We start from the raw sequence: 14,609 nt of genomic DNA, 5'->3' as shown, positions 1-14,609 counted from the left end.
GTTACTCACTGCAGAGAACCGTAGCGACATGACCGTACTCTATGATAGCTGGTGCCCAACTATGCCATATGGTCCTTGTGGGAGCCTCGGTGCCAATAAAGTTATTTTAGTTTTTCGTGTACGTCATTGGAACGAAATCGCAAGAAAATCTGATGGTGTACGTCATCGGAATGGGAAAGGGTTAAACATGTTATGCAGCAGCGACACAGCGTATAAAGAAGCGCTTGCAAATATTCTATAATTTTTACCTACCTGCTATATTTTATCACGAACTTCACTGGCTTGCAGCTAAGTACAACAGCAATGATGAACGCACGCCATCAAGAAACTCTTGCAAGCAAATGAACAATAGACCTTGAGACGCTTGTCTAAATTCTGCTGGAGTTTCTATAGTACCGTGTTTTGGGAAGAGTTGTCCATTGGAGATGCTGCTGGCCTTCCATCCAGGAATGTGAACTCTCCATCACTGTCTCAGGGCTGCTGCTGATGATGAAGATGTGCGCAGCCCCATATTCCCTGGTGCAGAAGCACCCTGAACATTACCCGAGGAGAAAATGTAAACCTGAACTAAATTCGAGATGTCGGTTATTCGAATTTTTTTCGTGCCTGGCCTGCGCAACATGCTGGAGGAAAGCCACCCTTGATGGAGATTTCCGAACCTGTATTACCCTGACGATTGGAATTCTCGACGCTGCAACAACAACATGTAATTCTTACTCCAACCGTAAATCCGTGCGGCTAAATTAATCTTTCACACTTTCTCCTGTAGGTGAAAGTGTGGAAGGCCGCTCAGGTCGCCTCCCCTCCTCTTCCTCCTCCTCCTGCTCCTCGTTCATCCAAAACACGCCGATGAATCGGGACTTAGGACGCGGCGCTCGCAAGCGGCAGATGCCGTCGGTGGCGGCACCTGGTGGCCCCCCCAATCGGCGCGAGATCACGGCATCCCTAATCCGGTGGCACCGCTGCTGCATCCACCACCACGACCGCCAACACCACCGCCGCCGGTGCCATCGGCGTCATCGCCACCGCTACCGCCACTGCCTGGCACCTGGGACCCGCTAGGGGCGCAGCACGAGTGCGGCGTCTGCGGGCGCGCGTTTGCTCAGCACTCGTGCCTGCGCCGCCACCTGCGCACGCACGCCGGCGACCGCCCCCACCGCTGCGTGGCATGCGGCAAGACCTTCCTGCAGCACTACAACCTCAAGGTGCACTGGCGCACGCACACGGGCGAGAAGCCGCATGCGTGCGCCGTGTGCGGCCGGGCCTTCCGCCACAGCAATGGGCTCAAGCGGCATGAGCGAACACACCGGGAGGTGCAGGGGCGCATAGCGACCTCATAGAGAGTCTGCGTGGCTCACTTGAGGAGTCCCCCCCCCACCCCCCCCCGCGTGGAGTTTACTGAAGTGGCTGTGCCGCTTGTCTTGAAAAAAGGATGCTGTTTTTCCCCGAACTCGGGGAAAAAAAAACCGGACAAATGAATGGCTCTTCTCTGATGTGTTTTCACGTCACTTGGCATGTCGCGCGCGATGTTTCGCTCCACGTTCCAAGAGCTCGCCAGCAAACGTAACGGCATGTTAAGGACAGAAAACAAGACTTTCGATGAAGTCTGGTGGCGTCACATGGATTCTGTTTGTACCTCCTACAAGGGCGCGTGTCGGCAACGACCAGTGGCGATGTTTGCGATGGATCGCACTTCTCTGGTTACAATTAGGTGATTCTGTAACTCCTCCGCTTGTGGAGGAGGTAAGTGTACCTCCCGTGTGCAGTTCTAAGGTGGCATTGTGTGCATTCCCGTGTTTTTGAGATGGGGAGGAAACTCAAAATCAGAAGGTCTCAAGTTCAAATCCTGGTCAGGGTGAGACTTGCCGCATCTATCGTCATCTTTTATTTCAGGCCTGATGAAATGAGTGTTGCTTTGTGGGACGATAGCAGTTGGGTGTCATGGTGGCGAGATGTTAACTACCTCGCCTGGTATATAGGAGGCCGTGGATTCGATTTCAATCCTGACGCCTGCTGTATATTTGGAGTTTGTTACTCCCTTTGTCGCGTGGAGTTTTCTCCCGGGTCCTCCAGTTTTTCCCTTCACATTTAGAATCAACATCAGGCGTTCAGAGTATTTGGCTGCTAGAAATTTCCAAATGATAAAACCCACTTTCATTGAGCTATCATTTGCGATAGCCAGGTTGCTTATCAAAACAGATTTTTCTAGCTAAATGGGGCCTTAACTGGTGAAATAATTTTTTTTATATTTAGTTTAACTTCAATGTCTGGCACAATTTTTGCTCATGGGCCATGTACCAGTCCGTACAGCAGGTCGTTTTGTGGCCAAAGTTAGCTGCGGCTGACTCGTCGATATGCATGCGTAGTATTACCATAAATCCATGATTAGCCCACTTTTTCGTGGGGTTATCGACGAAACACCGGTGAAGGGGGGTGCCCACTTGAGAACCCGGTGAAGTCCCCACTCAGCTCGGTCCCAGTTAGGGGAGTAGTGCCTTGAATGAGGAAGAAGGGGGGATTGATTGAAGTGCCATCTGGCGCACAGAAATGCTACAGGGAAGTGAGTACCTGTCAGGTGAGCCGGTAGCGATGACCACCATCGTATTTCGGATATATACATACACACACGCATAAACTATAACAAGTAGAGAGCGTGTACATTATTTCTTTATTTTTACATTGGCTCGAGACGTATCAGTGAGAGGTGAGCAGCACGGCAGCCTATGTTGGAATGCAGAGACACTTTGATATTGGCCACCAGGCCGGTTCGTTCCCGAGCACTTCCGCACCTCCCGTGCCCGGTTTCTATCACAGAATCTGAATCTTTATTTTAGACCGGACGAATCCCGGATCTGCTCCGAAGCTCTTTTTTGCATAGATGTTCCAGCGGTCGCGTGGGAGGAATCCGGGGTCTGGAATCACCCCCCCCCCCCCCCCCGTCGAGACCCATATGGTGAACTGAGCAGGGGGAAAGCAGACGGCCAACCCCCCTCCCCCCCCCCCACTTGTGTTCTCAATTGCCGATTGTGTACTGGAAGTCATGTTGAATTTGTGTTGTGTAATATCTCTCCGCTACTGTAAACGTATGTGCAGGTCAATGAGAGAGACAGAGAAATAGAAAGCATGAGAGACCCGAGTATTGAGAGGTAGGTTCGTTGAGAAACAGGGCTATAGAGAGACAGGGCTATTGAGATACATCTGTTCCAAATTGAGGGCAAACACATTTATTGTGATCATCTGTAAAATGCAACAGCACGTGTGTCACAGCAATTCTCAACCGAGTCGCCATTAACCACGTGACTGGTGTACAGGTCAGGTTACTCAATAACAGTTTCCCTTCAACCCAATTCCACTACTGATAAACCATCTTTGTCTTTAATCATAACCTATACACTTCGATATTCGAATATTACTTGAATCCTGAGCTGTATGTCTATCTATACCATTCACTTATATTGATAACTTACACCCATTATCTGTAGTGGAAATGTACTGTACTTGTCACCATTGTACAACTTACATGTTATATTCTTAATAGCATTGCAAGTGGTCATATTCTGGGTGCATGGGCATGGTTATAGAATAAACAGTATTAGGGTTAGAGAATTACCAGTGTTAACTACAGTACGTCATCTTTTACAGTGTACAGTGCAAACCCCCTCCTATTGAATATATCACAAACTATCAATTCAAAGCCAAACTTAAAGACTAGAACATTTCTATAACTATCAAAAACAACATTTGGGGCCTATTCCTGTAAAATGCAACAGCACGTGTGTCACAGAAATTCTCGACTGAGTCGCCATTAACCACGTGACTGGTGTTCAGGTCACTTTACTCAATAACCCTGCCAGCCACCTACAGGCCCGACTCAGTATCGCATGCTGGTGTACATACGTGCATTGATGTAGTGCACAGCACATAAGGACCTTCACAAACCCACACTTTACTCCATTGCTGCACGAGGAAATGGCAAAAAAGAGTGGTCAATTCCTAATGTGCCACACAGGGCTATAAAGAGACTGGGCTATAGAGAGACAAGGCTACACGTTGCTCACCGCAGCTATTAAACACGCGGTCACCTATTGTGCGTGCACTGCAATCCGCGTGCTCTTGCTTGCACCGGAGGCTGCACATTTTTTAACGCTTTAAACGTGAAGTACAATAAAAAAAAACTTTAAGAGGTTGCAAATGTTTAAGATCTCACAGAACGAACACCTGTCACTCCCCATGCTGCGCCCGTTGTGGAGGTTATTGCACCGTACTTCACCAATGCTGTTGGCACGGGTTGGTGCGTAGGTGGTACCCAGGTAATCGCTCGTAGATGTCAGTCGTGACTACGGGTTTAGAATGGCGAACGTACGAATCACTGCGCCACTACTACACCCTTTTACTTCGACAGCCAATTGTGTGTATGTAATTATTCAATTTAAAATAACATTTACTTCATGTTCTAACTGAAATCTTTGAAGCCTTGTGTTAACTCTTGACTGTTGACATGAATGCACGATTTCGTTGTTTTTTTATAATATTTCATTGAGCACAGAATGAGAGTGCATTGTGAAGCAATACCGCTTTTGTATAAGTGGGCTGGGTGTAGATACTGTTAAGAAGTACAATACAAATTGTTGTGCTGCACTTTAACAGCAATGGAGCTTACGCAGCAGAGCTTATATATCAACGATATGAACTGAAATGTGTTTATATTGCCCTAACGTGCAATATTTTCAATCGCTGTTCAGAAGCCTAAACCACGGAGATGACTTTCAATGTGAGAAGTGGGGGAGGTGTCACCCGCTGTTTCTTTGAACAGGGGCACCGCGGTGGCGAGATGTTAACCACCTCGCCTGGTATACAGGAGGTCGTGCGTTCGATCCCGACCCTGACGCCTGCTGTATACTTGGAGTTTGCACGTTTTTCCCGTGGTCGTGTGGAATTTTTTTCTCCGGGCCCTCCGGTTTTTCCCTCCACATATTCTCTCCGTGTTTAGAACCATGGATTTAGAGTATCCACATGATAAGCCACTTTGTTGAGCTATCATTTGTGGCCAGGTCGCTTCTGAAAAAGAGCTGCGTAGTTCAGTGGGCCTTCCCTGATAAAATATTAATCATTTTGAATGTATGTTGGACTTCTCTCGCACCGTACGTAACCAACCTGTGCTCATTGGAGGTGCGGGGCAAGGACAACACACCAAACAAAAAACAGTCTCAAAGAAATTAGTTTTCAATCCAGATTTGCAAGTGCATATCTCCAGTGGCTTGCTAATATCGGAAAGAGCTACGTAGCTCGGTGGGCGTTACCTGGTAAAATATAAAACTAGTTGAGTTTAAATGCCGGTCTCAACGCTCTCTTTGATGAGGAGTCTGACACATTGGAGGAATCATAATCATAATAATTATTATTTATACATGAGGAATCTGATGAGCCTATGAAGCTCTTTGTCACAGGAGGTCCAGTAGGGGCACGGGATCAGAATGTTACAGCAACAAACAATACAAAAACACGATAGGAGTGCAAAGTATAGAAAGGTAAACAAATCACAAAAATATATATATACAAATAAAACTAAACTATTTATTTTATGTTACCAGGTGAAAAATAAGCTATTAACTTATTTTTCAAAAGCGACCTCACCACAATGATAGCTCAACAGAGTGGCTTATCATGTGGACATTTATAGCAACCAAATAATCTAAATGAAATTGGACCTTTTTTCCAGTATCAAAGTATGAAAAAATAAGAATAGGGTTTACCTTTTCTGGCAATAAACAGGTGTTAAGATTTTGATTTAAAGCTTTCGTGACTGCAGGGATTCATATTCTTGGTTCTTTCAGTAAAGTCACGTGACTTTACCGAAAGAACCAAGAATATAGGTGTTAAGATGTTTAAACACCAAATAAAAACCTTTTGCAAGCATACGAGCTGGTGGGACTCGGCACTACTATCTCCTGGCCCCGTACCAACAACACCAAGCAATCCCAACTGGTTGGCGATTCAAGCACACAACCAGGCTTAAGGCCACTCCGCTTTCAAGCACCGATGAGATCTGCCACACTTTTAGAGTTAAATTGGCCTTAGGCCGAGCATCGTAAGGCACCGCTGGGTTTGAACCACTGCGGTAGGGGTAAAACGTTGACAAATTGATACTAGAAAAGTAACAATATCACATTTCACTGATGCACCCATTTCGCTGCTGTCCAGGCTTCTAATGTCCAATATAGCACCATTGAACTACTTTTTTTTAATATACGATTGGTAATTCTCCGATGCGATCACTGGATGGAATTGTCTGAAATTCTCGGCAAAATTTAATTCTGGGTGCATCTTCGGCTTAGTTCCACCTCTAACGCGCGGTGGATTTGCAAGGATGATGTAATAGTTGATCCCGAGAGCGTGGGAGGGACTACGTGATCTGTTTTTAGCACGAATAAATTATTGTGCATTATGACTGAAGCTCGCTCACTGACCTTTCTGTCTGACTGTAATCACATTGCCGTGCTAAACCCTGTGGGAGCGATGTGCGCACTCTTTCGCCGAAGTTTGTGTTTCGGCTTTCTTTGTGTTTTGCGGATCTCTGCTCGCGTATCAAGTACGATGGTCGCGTTGCAGCCAAATACTCAGAACCCCATGTTTCCAAATGTGGAGGGGAAAAACCGGAGGACCCAGAGAAAATCCACGCGACCACGGGGAGAGAGATCACTTCTTTTGTTCTTGTAAGGAAACTTACAAGTTACACTTTATATTTGAGGCAAACTGGCTTCTCAACAACACCATTCCGATCCAGTATTCCCTTCACCAGGAATATGGAAACAACCGATTAAGATAAACGTGATCTGGTTTGCAAGGTCATCACGAATTACTCGTTGGAGGGAACCGAGTGTGTGAAACCAAGGCTACGTGAGAGATGATAAGAGAGTTGCGATTTCACACTCGGGTTTCTAATCATCTCTCCGATGGGCTTCTTGTGTCCCCCCCTCAGACAAAACCTTTGAGCGTAACTCAAGCTTCTTCATTCAAGATGTGACGTCCCTGCAGGGTGGCTCGGAACGGCACGCCATGGCCCGCGGTCTCGCCGCCGCCGCTACCGCCGCCGCCTTGGAAAATACGTGCCGTCAGTGCGGGCGCAAGTTCGTCAGTGCGGCGCTGCTGGCGGCTCACATAAGCGCGCACGCGAGCGAGAAGCCGTTCCCCTGCTACGTGTGTGGCCGCACTTTCGCGTTCAAGGCACACCTGAGGGCCCATCAGATGATGCACACGGGCGAGAAGCGCTACCGCTGCACCGAGTGCGACCGCGTTTACAAGCACTACAACAGCCTCAAGTATCACCGGCAGACGCGGCACACGGGCATGGCGCTGTCGCTACCGCCGCTGCCACCACAAAAACACCAGAAGCAGCAGCAGCAGCAGAAGCAGCAGCAGCACGCTATGCCACGCTGAGACTAGCCTGGCGCGAAGGAGCCGCACGCCACCAGCCGTTCCGATCCCTAGCGCCGGAACAGACGCACGGCAGCCCCCAGACGGGTCGCCGGCTGTGGGGGGGCAGCTTTTACGTTGAAGGGTTTTTTGAATGAAGAATTTGCGAGGACTTTGACGCTCAATCTGTTAAGAACTTTTGACGGAATTTACTAAGTTAGGGAAGTGTGGGTGGGGTCCACAGCTAAGCGATACGTTGTGCAACGCCTCTCGAAATTAGGCAACTTCATTGCCCGCGGCTGCTTCTTTGCGCAGTGGTGTCAGGCGTGGCTATTTGCAGATTTGCGCTTCCCACCACGTGGAAGACTTTACTTAGTTTAATTTAAATTTCCACGATGTACGTGTATAATGTTTATATCGAACTTTGTAAGTACAACAGGTCGGTCGCCGCGGAGAATTTGTTGACTCACTCGAGCGAGTGTTGTGACACCTTGACCCATGACTGCAGTTATCTTGATGCTAATCACGGAAGACATACGGGTTGCGCACGGAAGAGGCGGTCCGCGACATTCTGCAGCTTACATTCCTCACAGGGTGCGACCCGCACCCCATCATCTGCCATCAGAAGAAGTTCTCTCTTCATAAATGTTGGTCTCGGCTTTCACGTGAGCAGGATCGAACAGCTTGCCGTCGCACCTCGTGTGTGCACAAACAGACGGCCCTCTGCGCTCCTGTTATGAAACGCGCGGATCGGGAGGACCGAGAAGTTGCCGAAAGGCGTTGGGTGCAAGAAACGAGACCCCTGCCGAAAATGTTTATCTCGAAACTGTCGGATGTGGATCCATTAAATTGCAAGCGCTGTGCCAAGTTTTAGTGAAAGGGCCGGAATCAGGCTGAGAAGTTTTTGGGGGGTGAGGAGGAGGGGGGGGCACCCATTCTTTTCTAGAATCTTGTAGAAGCCTGATCTGCTGACCCCTGGTAAAAGATTTGCTGCTCGGCAAGGTAGAGGTGGCTTAGCCTGCTTCTCCGCATTTCTGTTTTCCTCGGGGGAGTGAGAAGATCATATCCGTTGTTGAGCGGCACGTTTTGCTTCGTATGGTTTCAAAAGAAGTCTGACATACATACGTGCATCCCATTGTGCCTTCGGGGTAAGCAACCGCTGAAGTCTCCGGAGCAGCACTCTGACAAAAGAAAAAAAAAATGCCGAAGAGGGAAATTCCACGGTAGTTGTTGCAGTCTCCACGTATCAGTCGTTGTTCTTGTGCGGAGTGATGTTTGTATCGCTCCCATCTCGGCGGACTGCTCCCCTCCACCAACAATAGTAACAAGAGGACGTAAATGAGGTTATACAGGAGGTCATACAGATGTTGTATAAGACTGGTTTCCCCACTGCTTGGCAACTCAGCTGGGGGAGATGCCGTCCTTTCTCGGTGCTTCCCTACTCGCCAAGGCTGCCTGTGGCCTGGCTCAGCTACCCGATTGTTGCCGGCCTCGTCAAGCTCGTCCGTGGCCTCGTTAAGTCCCCAGCATCGTTAGCAGTCGCTCCCGTATGAGAGATGTATCAGCTTCTCGAGGTTACAGCTCGAGGTAACGCTCGACTTGACGGCTTTCCCATTCTGATGTGCGTACGTACGTGTAAGCCATTGGTTTTACGTCCGATTCCGTTCCAATCATGTGTACGTGCATGTACGTGTCATCGGAACGGAAGCGTAAGTGAAGGCATGGCGGGAGGGGCGTGTGGCGCAGTTTGGCGCCGGCTGTCGTAGAGAGTCCGGTGGTCGTGTCGCTACGGTTTTCATTGTAGCAGCGCTACTACTACACCACCTCTCTAGATCCAATTAACTCTGAGTCACTCGTGCCGTTTCGAGATTCAGCGGTGAACGAGGACCACCCACACCCCGCAACTTGCGGACGTCCCGGAACGGAAACAGAGTTCAGCGTTGTGCCATCTGCCGTTTTCTCTCTGTGATCGTCTTGCCATCTCCACGCCCTTTAGAGAGACCAGCATTCTTGACAGCATGGGGAGGCCGACGGCCTTCACGATCTCCTCGTAAATGGCGAGGAAGATTACCACCGTCGGATGCGGTTTGGATTTCTTGGCACAAGTCGCTCCCGTAACTAATTTGCATGTCATATGGCTTCCTTTAACACTGTACGTCCTTGCTGAACTGAGCTCCTTGAGGGTTTCTTGTGTTGGACTGGCATTGTACTTGAGGTGGGTTTTTTTGCTTGTTTCACCAGGCGAAGGAGACGATATTGGGGGCTCCGCGGTGGCTAGATGTTCTCTCCCTCGCCTGGTATACAGGAGCTCCTGGGTTCGATCCCCGACCCTGATGTCTGCTGTATATTTGGAGTTTGTGGTGTATCTCTTCCCCTTGGTCGCGTGGATTTTTCTCCGTTTTTTTCCTTCACATTTAGAAACGACACGCGTTGAAGAGTATTTGGCTACTGCTATAAATATCCACATGATAAGCCACTTCGTTGAGCTATCATTTGTGAATGCCAGGTCGCTTATTAAAAAAATACCTGTATAGCTCAGTGGACCTTACCTGGTGAAATAAAAAGTTTAGTTTAGCTTCAATGACGAGCACCATTCTTGCTCATGGGCCTTGGACCAGTCCATACTGAAAGTCCTTTTGTGGCTGCAAGTTAGCTGCAGCTGGCTCATAGATGACCGTGTGTAATATATGACCATGATTATTTGAAATACACTTTGTTTATATTCTACACACACACATACGAAAACAAGGGCTTTAAAAATTTAGACTTTTTAATTTAATTCTACATAACTTTGCCGAAAACCAAAGAATATGTGCTTTTTAAATTTTTATTTTGTCCGTTAATGAACTTACCTGGTCTGGCAAACAAGGGGTTCAGCTAGCCCGGGTTTTATTGTTCGAGTTGGCACGCAATGAAGTTGTGCAATTGATTGCTCAGGTGTGGACCCCGTCTGCCCTTCAGGCAAAGTCCAGAGTGAGTTTGTGTTCTTTTCCTACGCTATAGCCACCATTCTTAATGTGGGTCACATCCAAAGTGCCCTGTGGTTATGCAATCGGGACAAACCCATTTTTTTATTTTACAAGGTGAGGCTCCCTGAGCGATATAGCTCTTTGTTTCAGAAGCGAACTGGCTATCACAAGTTATAGGAGTGCAAAGTCTAGGAAAGGTAAACAAATCACTTAAAAATATATCTATAGCAATAAAACGAAACTATTTTTTTTATTCTTACCAGGTGAAGCCCCACTGAGCGATTAACTTGTTTTTCAAAAGCGACCTGGCTACAATGATGGCTCAACAAAGTGGCTTATCACGTGGAAATTTATGCAAACTCCAAATATACAGGCGCCAGGGTCGGGATCGAACTCACGACCTCCTGTATACCAGGCGAGGTATTTAACAGGAGACATCTCGCTCGCCTGATATGCAGGAGGGACGTGGGTTCGATCCCAGACCCTGTCGATGCCTGTTGTAGGTTTTGAGTTTTCGTGTTCTCTCTCTTCCCCTGGTGATCACGTGGATTGTTCTCTGGGTTCGTCCAGTTTTGCCCTCCACATTTAGAAACGTGCGTTTAGATTTCTTGGCCACGACTATAAATTCCCACATGTAATGATGTCACTTTGATGAGTTACCATGCTTGGCCAGAGTCGCCTTTGAACAAGAGCTAATAGCTCACTGGCTTTACCCGATAAATAAAATAATTTTTGGAGGAAGATTGCTTCACTGTAAATACAGTACTTCCTGGATGCGAGCATGTGGGTTCAGGACCTTTATTCCTCGCTTCATTCTTCGTCATTCCACTTGTAACTTGAGAGCCAACAGTACCACGAGGCTGGGCCCCTTTGTACACGACAGCCATTTGGGGCGTCACGGTTGCGAGATGTTATCTCCCTCTAGCTTGGTATGCAGGAGACATGTATTCGATCCCAACCCTGGCGCCTGTATATTTGGAGTTTGCATGTTCTCGTGCTTATGTGGATTGCTCTCCGGGTCCTCGGGTTTTTCCCTCCACATTTATAATCAACGTGCATTTTAAGCTATTTGGCTACTTTGATCAATTTCCACATGATAAACTACTTTGTTGAGCTATCATTTGTGGCCAGGTCGCTTCTGAAAAAGAGCTATATAGATGTGTGTCTTACCTGGTAAATAAACAATAATAGTAGTCGTGGTAGATGTTCAACATTTTGCTCCATGTCCCGGGACCTTCTTTAGGAATTTTGATCTGCAAAAACCTACGTAGTGCTAGTCTGGCATTTTGAAGCGGTGGATTATTACCCTGGAGTTTTTGAGTTATTGCCTAATACTCGTACTACTGCTTAGTACTCGGGTGACAAAGTGGAATGACGAAGATCTTTAATTCGATCTTGATTTGAAGCTTTCGTGACTGCAGGAATCCATACTCTTTGGTTATTTCGGTAAAGTCACGTAGTTATATTTTATTTTATACCTACGTGACTTTACCGAAAGATCCAAAGAGTATCTTTAATTCGATAGCGGTACGATGATTTTCAACGATGCAATAGCTTTCACGATCATACTTCTCGTGCCAGGAATGCAATACAGTTTGTTCTCCTATAATGCGGTCCGAGTAGTTGCGTTCCCGAAGAACATCGCAGTCCGCGATAACGCGTGAGATGCGTAACGCAAGGCTGAACAGAGACTGAGGCACGTGGTGGGTAGCATCTGGAAGCATCCAGCAACATCCCGCATTGTGCGACACTACGGGTGGGGCAGCCGTTACAGACGCTAATTCCTACTCTCGCGACGTTAGTTCCGTTGGCTCGATCGCGTCTTGTCCAGTTCGCATCCGCGTTATAAAAAAAAAATGCGTTCCCCAATACATTAATTGTGCTCTCTATTCAACTGGCTTGATGAAAATAACACATGGGGTTGAAGGACAATCCGTACTTGGGTTTGTGTGTAGAATGCGTTGCCGAGACTAGCCCCCGTACATCCTTGTGCTGTACTTTTATCTCGGTGTTCCAGCATCTGTGTTGCGTAGATCCGTCCGCTATGTGAACTGCGCGTCAGATGCACAAGCCAGTGCCGCAAGCAAATGAATAATAATAATTTGTTCGAAGGTAGAAGCAAGTGAGAGCCACCGAGACAAGTGTGTCTTTTGCTATGGAGACTCGGGATTTGTTCATGCGATACGTACATCCAATGTTATTTTAATACGTTAAATGTTTTTTGCATGATTTCTTCATCCAGAAAAGCTTTGCTGAGTCTGTAGACCAATTTCCAGGGGATTATTGCAGAGGATGGTGCAAGAAAATCCGTAGATTGTACCGTGCTACGCAACGTAAACTACGCTGCCTGCCTTCAATAATCAAAAGTGTGGCAATTTAAACCCCATGACCCCGCAAGGCACGTTGGGGCATATTGTGGATTACACAGGGCCACCTTTGATTACGGTCCAATAGGTCTCTCTCCAACAAAGAGAAGCGGAGCTCAGGTGGTCTGAGGTGGTTAAACAAAGATATGGAATCTACCTCCGCTCCAATGAAGCTACGAAGCTTTTTCGTTATCTCTCTGCTTCGCCGTAAAAAAAAAGACGAAAAAAAGTTTGTTGTTGGTCAACTGTTCGCGAATAACTGGGGGCATTAATTGACCGACGTTGCAGCGGCCGTTGTAATGACGTTGGAAACTGCTGAAAATAAAGTTGTGATAAAAAAAGAGACTCGCTTCATGAATGGAAATCGTGACCTCCCCCCAATACCATTCATTGCCATCACATGAGGAGCGACTTGCTGCAACCGGATGAGTGTAACAGTCCATTGAATGTTTTTGTAAGCTTTGCAATTGTACCATGATCAGGTATAAAGACACTGAATCTCATGGCACATTATTGAATGACAAACAAAAACTGCACTTTAACAATGTGAACACGACACACAACCAAGTAAGAAAAATCACGCTTACACAAATTAACTCTGTATTGCTTTCCAACAAGAGCAGTGTTCTTCATTTAAAGGCCCGCGGGTCACTGGCGGCCCCGGTGGCATTTAGTGCGTTCCCTGACGTGCGGCCCCCCGACAATTGGTGTGGCGGCCCTCGCACTGATTGATGTCTTATCGGCGAAAGTTCCCCTCCCCCCCCTCCTGTCTGAAAATTAGTGAAGGACACTGAATTAGAGAGAGGTAGCAATGGTCGTTTCCATGCCAGGTGCACAGAGCGGTAATATCTGTCGGCTACGATGGGACAACGGAGTTCGGATAGCAGCTCTACTGGGGGATGGCATGGGCAACCCTTGGATTCATTTGGCCGGTTTTCACAGTGGAAGTTCACAATATGGTGCCACGGTGGCGAGATGTTAACTACCTCGCCTGTTATACAGGAGGTCGTGGGTTCGATCCCGACCCTGACAATGCCTGCTGTAGTATATTTGGAGTTTGCATGTTCTCCCCATGGTCGCGTGGATTTTTCTCCGTGTCCTTAGGTTTTTCCCTGCACTTTTAGAAACAACATGCGTTAGAGTATTTGGCTGCTATAAATGACCACGTGATAAGCCACGTCGTTGAGCTATCATTTGTGGCCAAGTCGCTGCAGAAAAAGAACTATATAGCTCTGGGTTTTACCTGCTAGTTTTATTTTATCAACACAGCCTAACACTAAATGCATTAACCCTTTCAACCTGAGTTAGAAACCATTTAACAAAACCACCATTAAGTGTGAATTATTCTGTAAAAGCCAGTGCTAAAAAAATGAGTCTTAGAATTTGTATCAACGATAGGGTGGATTTGTAAAGACATGGCCGGTGGGTCTCCCCGTGGTCGCGTGGATTTTTTCTCCGGGTCTTCCGTTTTTTCCCTCCACATTCAGAAATGTGCGTTTAAATTATTTAGATAATTTTGCTGGTATACATTTCCACATGATAAGCCGCCACTCCGTTGAACTATCATTTGTAGCCAGGTCGCTTCTGAAAAATAAGCCAATTCCTCAGTGGGCTTTACCTGGTAAGATATAAATAGTTTAGTTAAATTAGTATTTTTTAAAAGTTATTTGTTTATCTTTCCTATACTTTGCACTCCTTTTGTGTTGTTGTATTGTTTGTTGTTGTAATATTCTGACCTCGTGCCCCCCTACAGGACCTCCAGTGAAAAAGAGACTTCACGGCTCATCGGATTCATCCAGTGTAAATATTTCGATTCTGAATCGGTCACCGTTGTTTTCTTTCTCCCCCCCCCGACCACCCC

The 14,609-nt window shown here is 47.1% G+C and overlaps 1 protein-coding gene across 2 annotated transcripts in view; it reads left to right on the top strand.

Moving 5' to 3' along the window:
* Positions 1-14,609, top strand: part of LOC133359213 (sal-like protein 1) — a 39,943-nt gene that overhangs the window by 20,911 nt on the left and 4,423 nt on the right. Inside the window, exon 7 of one of the 2 annotated variants that reach the window (XM_061577656.1) lies at positions 6,980-14,605. The exons of the other annotated variant lie outside the window; for it this stretch is intronic. Within the exon in view, the coding sequence (XP_061433640.1) occupies positions 6,980-7,437 (458 nt within the window). The 3' untranslated portion in view covers positions 7,438-14,605. Of the gene's footprint in view, positions 1-6,979; positions 14,606-14,609 lie in introns of those variants that run through there. 2 annotated transcript variants of the gene reach the window in all.

Source organism: Lethenteron reissneri, chromosome 64, assembly GCF_015708825.2.
Source record: "Lethenteron reissneri isolate LAM-NWPU_2019-01 chromosome 64, ASM1570882v1, whole genome shotgun sequence".
In the NCBI taxonomy this organism is placed as follows: Eukaryota; Metazoa; Chordata; class Hyperoartia; order Petromyzontiformes; family Petromyzontidae; genus Lethenteron; species Lethenteron reissneri.
The sequence above is the reverse complement of the archived record's forward strand: the minus strand, read 5'-3'. Positions and strand labels throughout refer to the sequence as shown.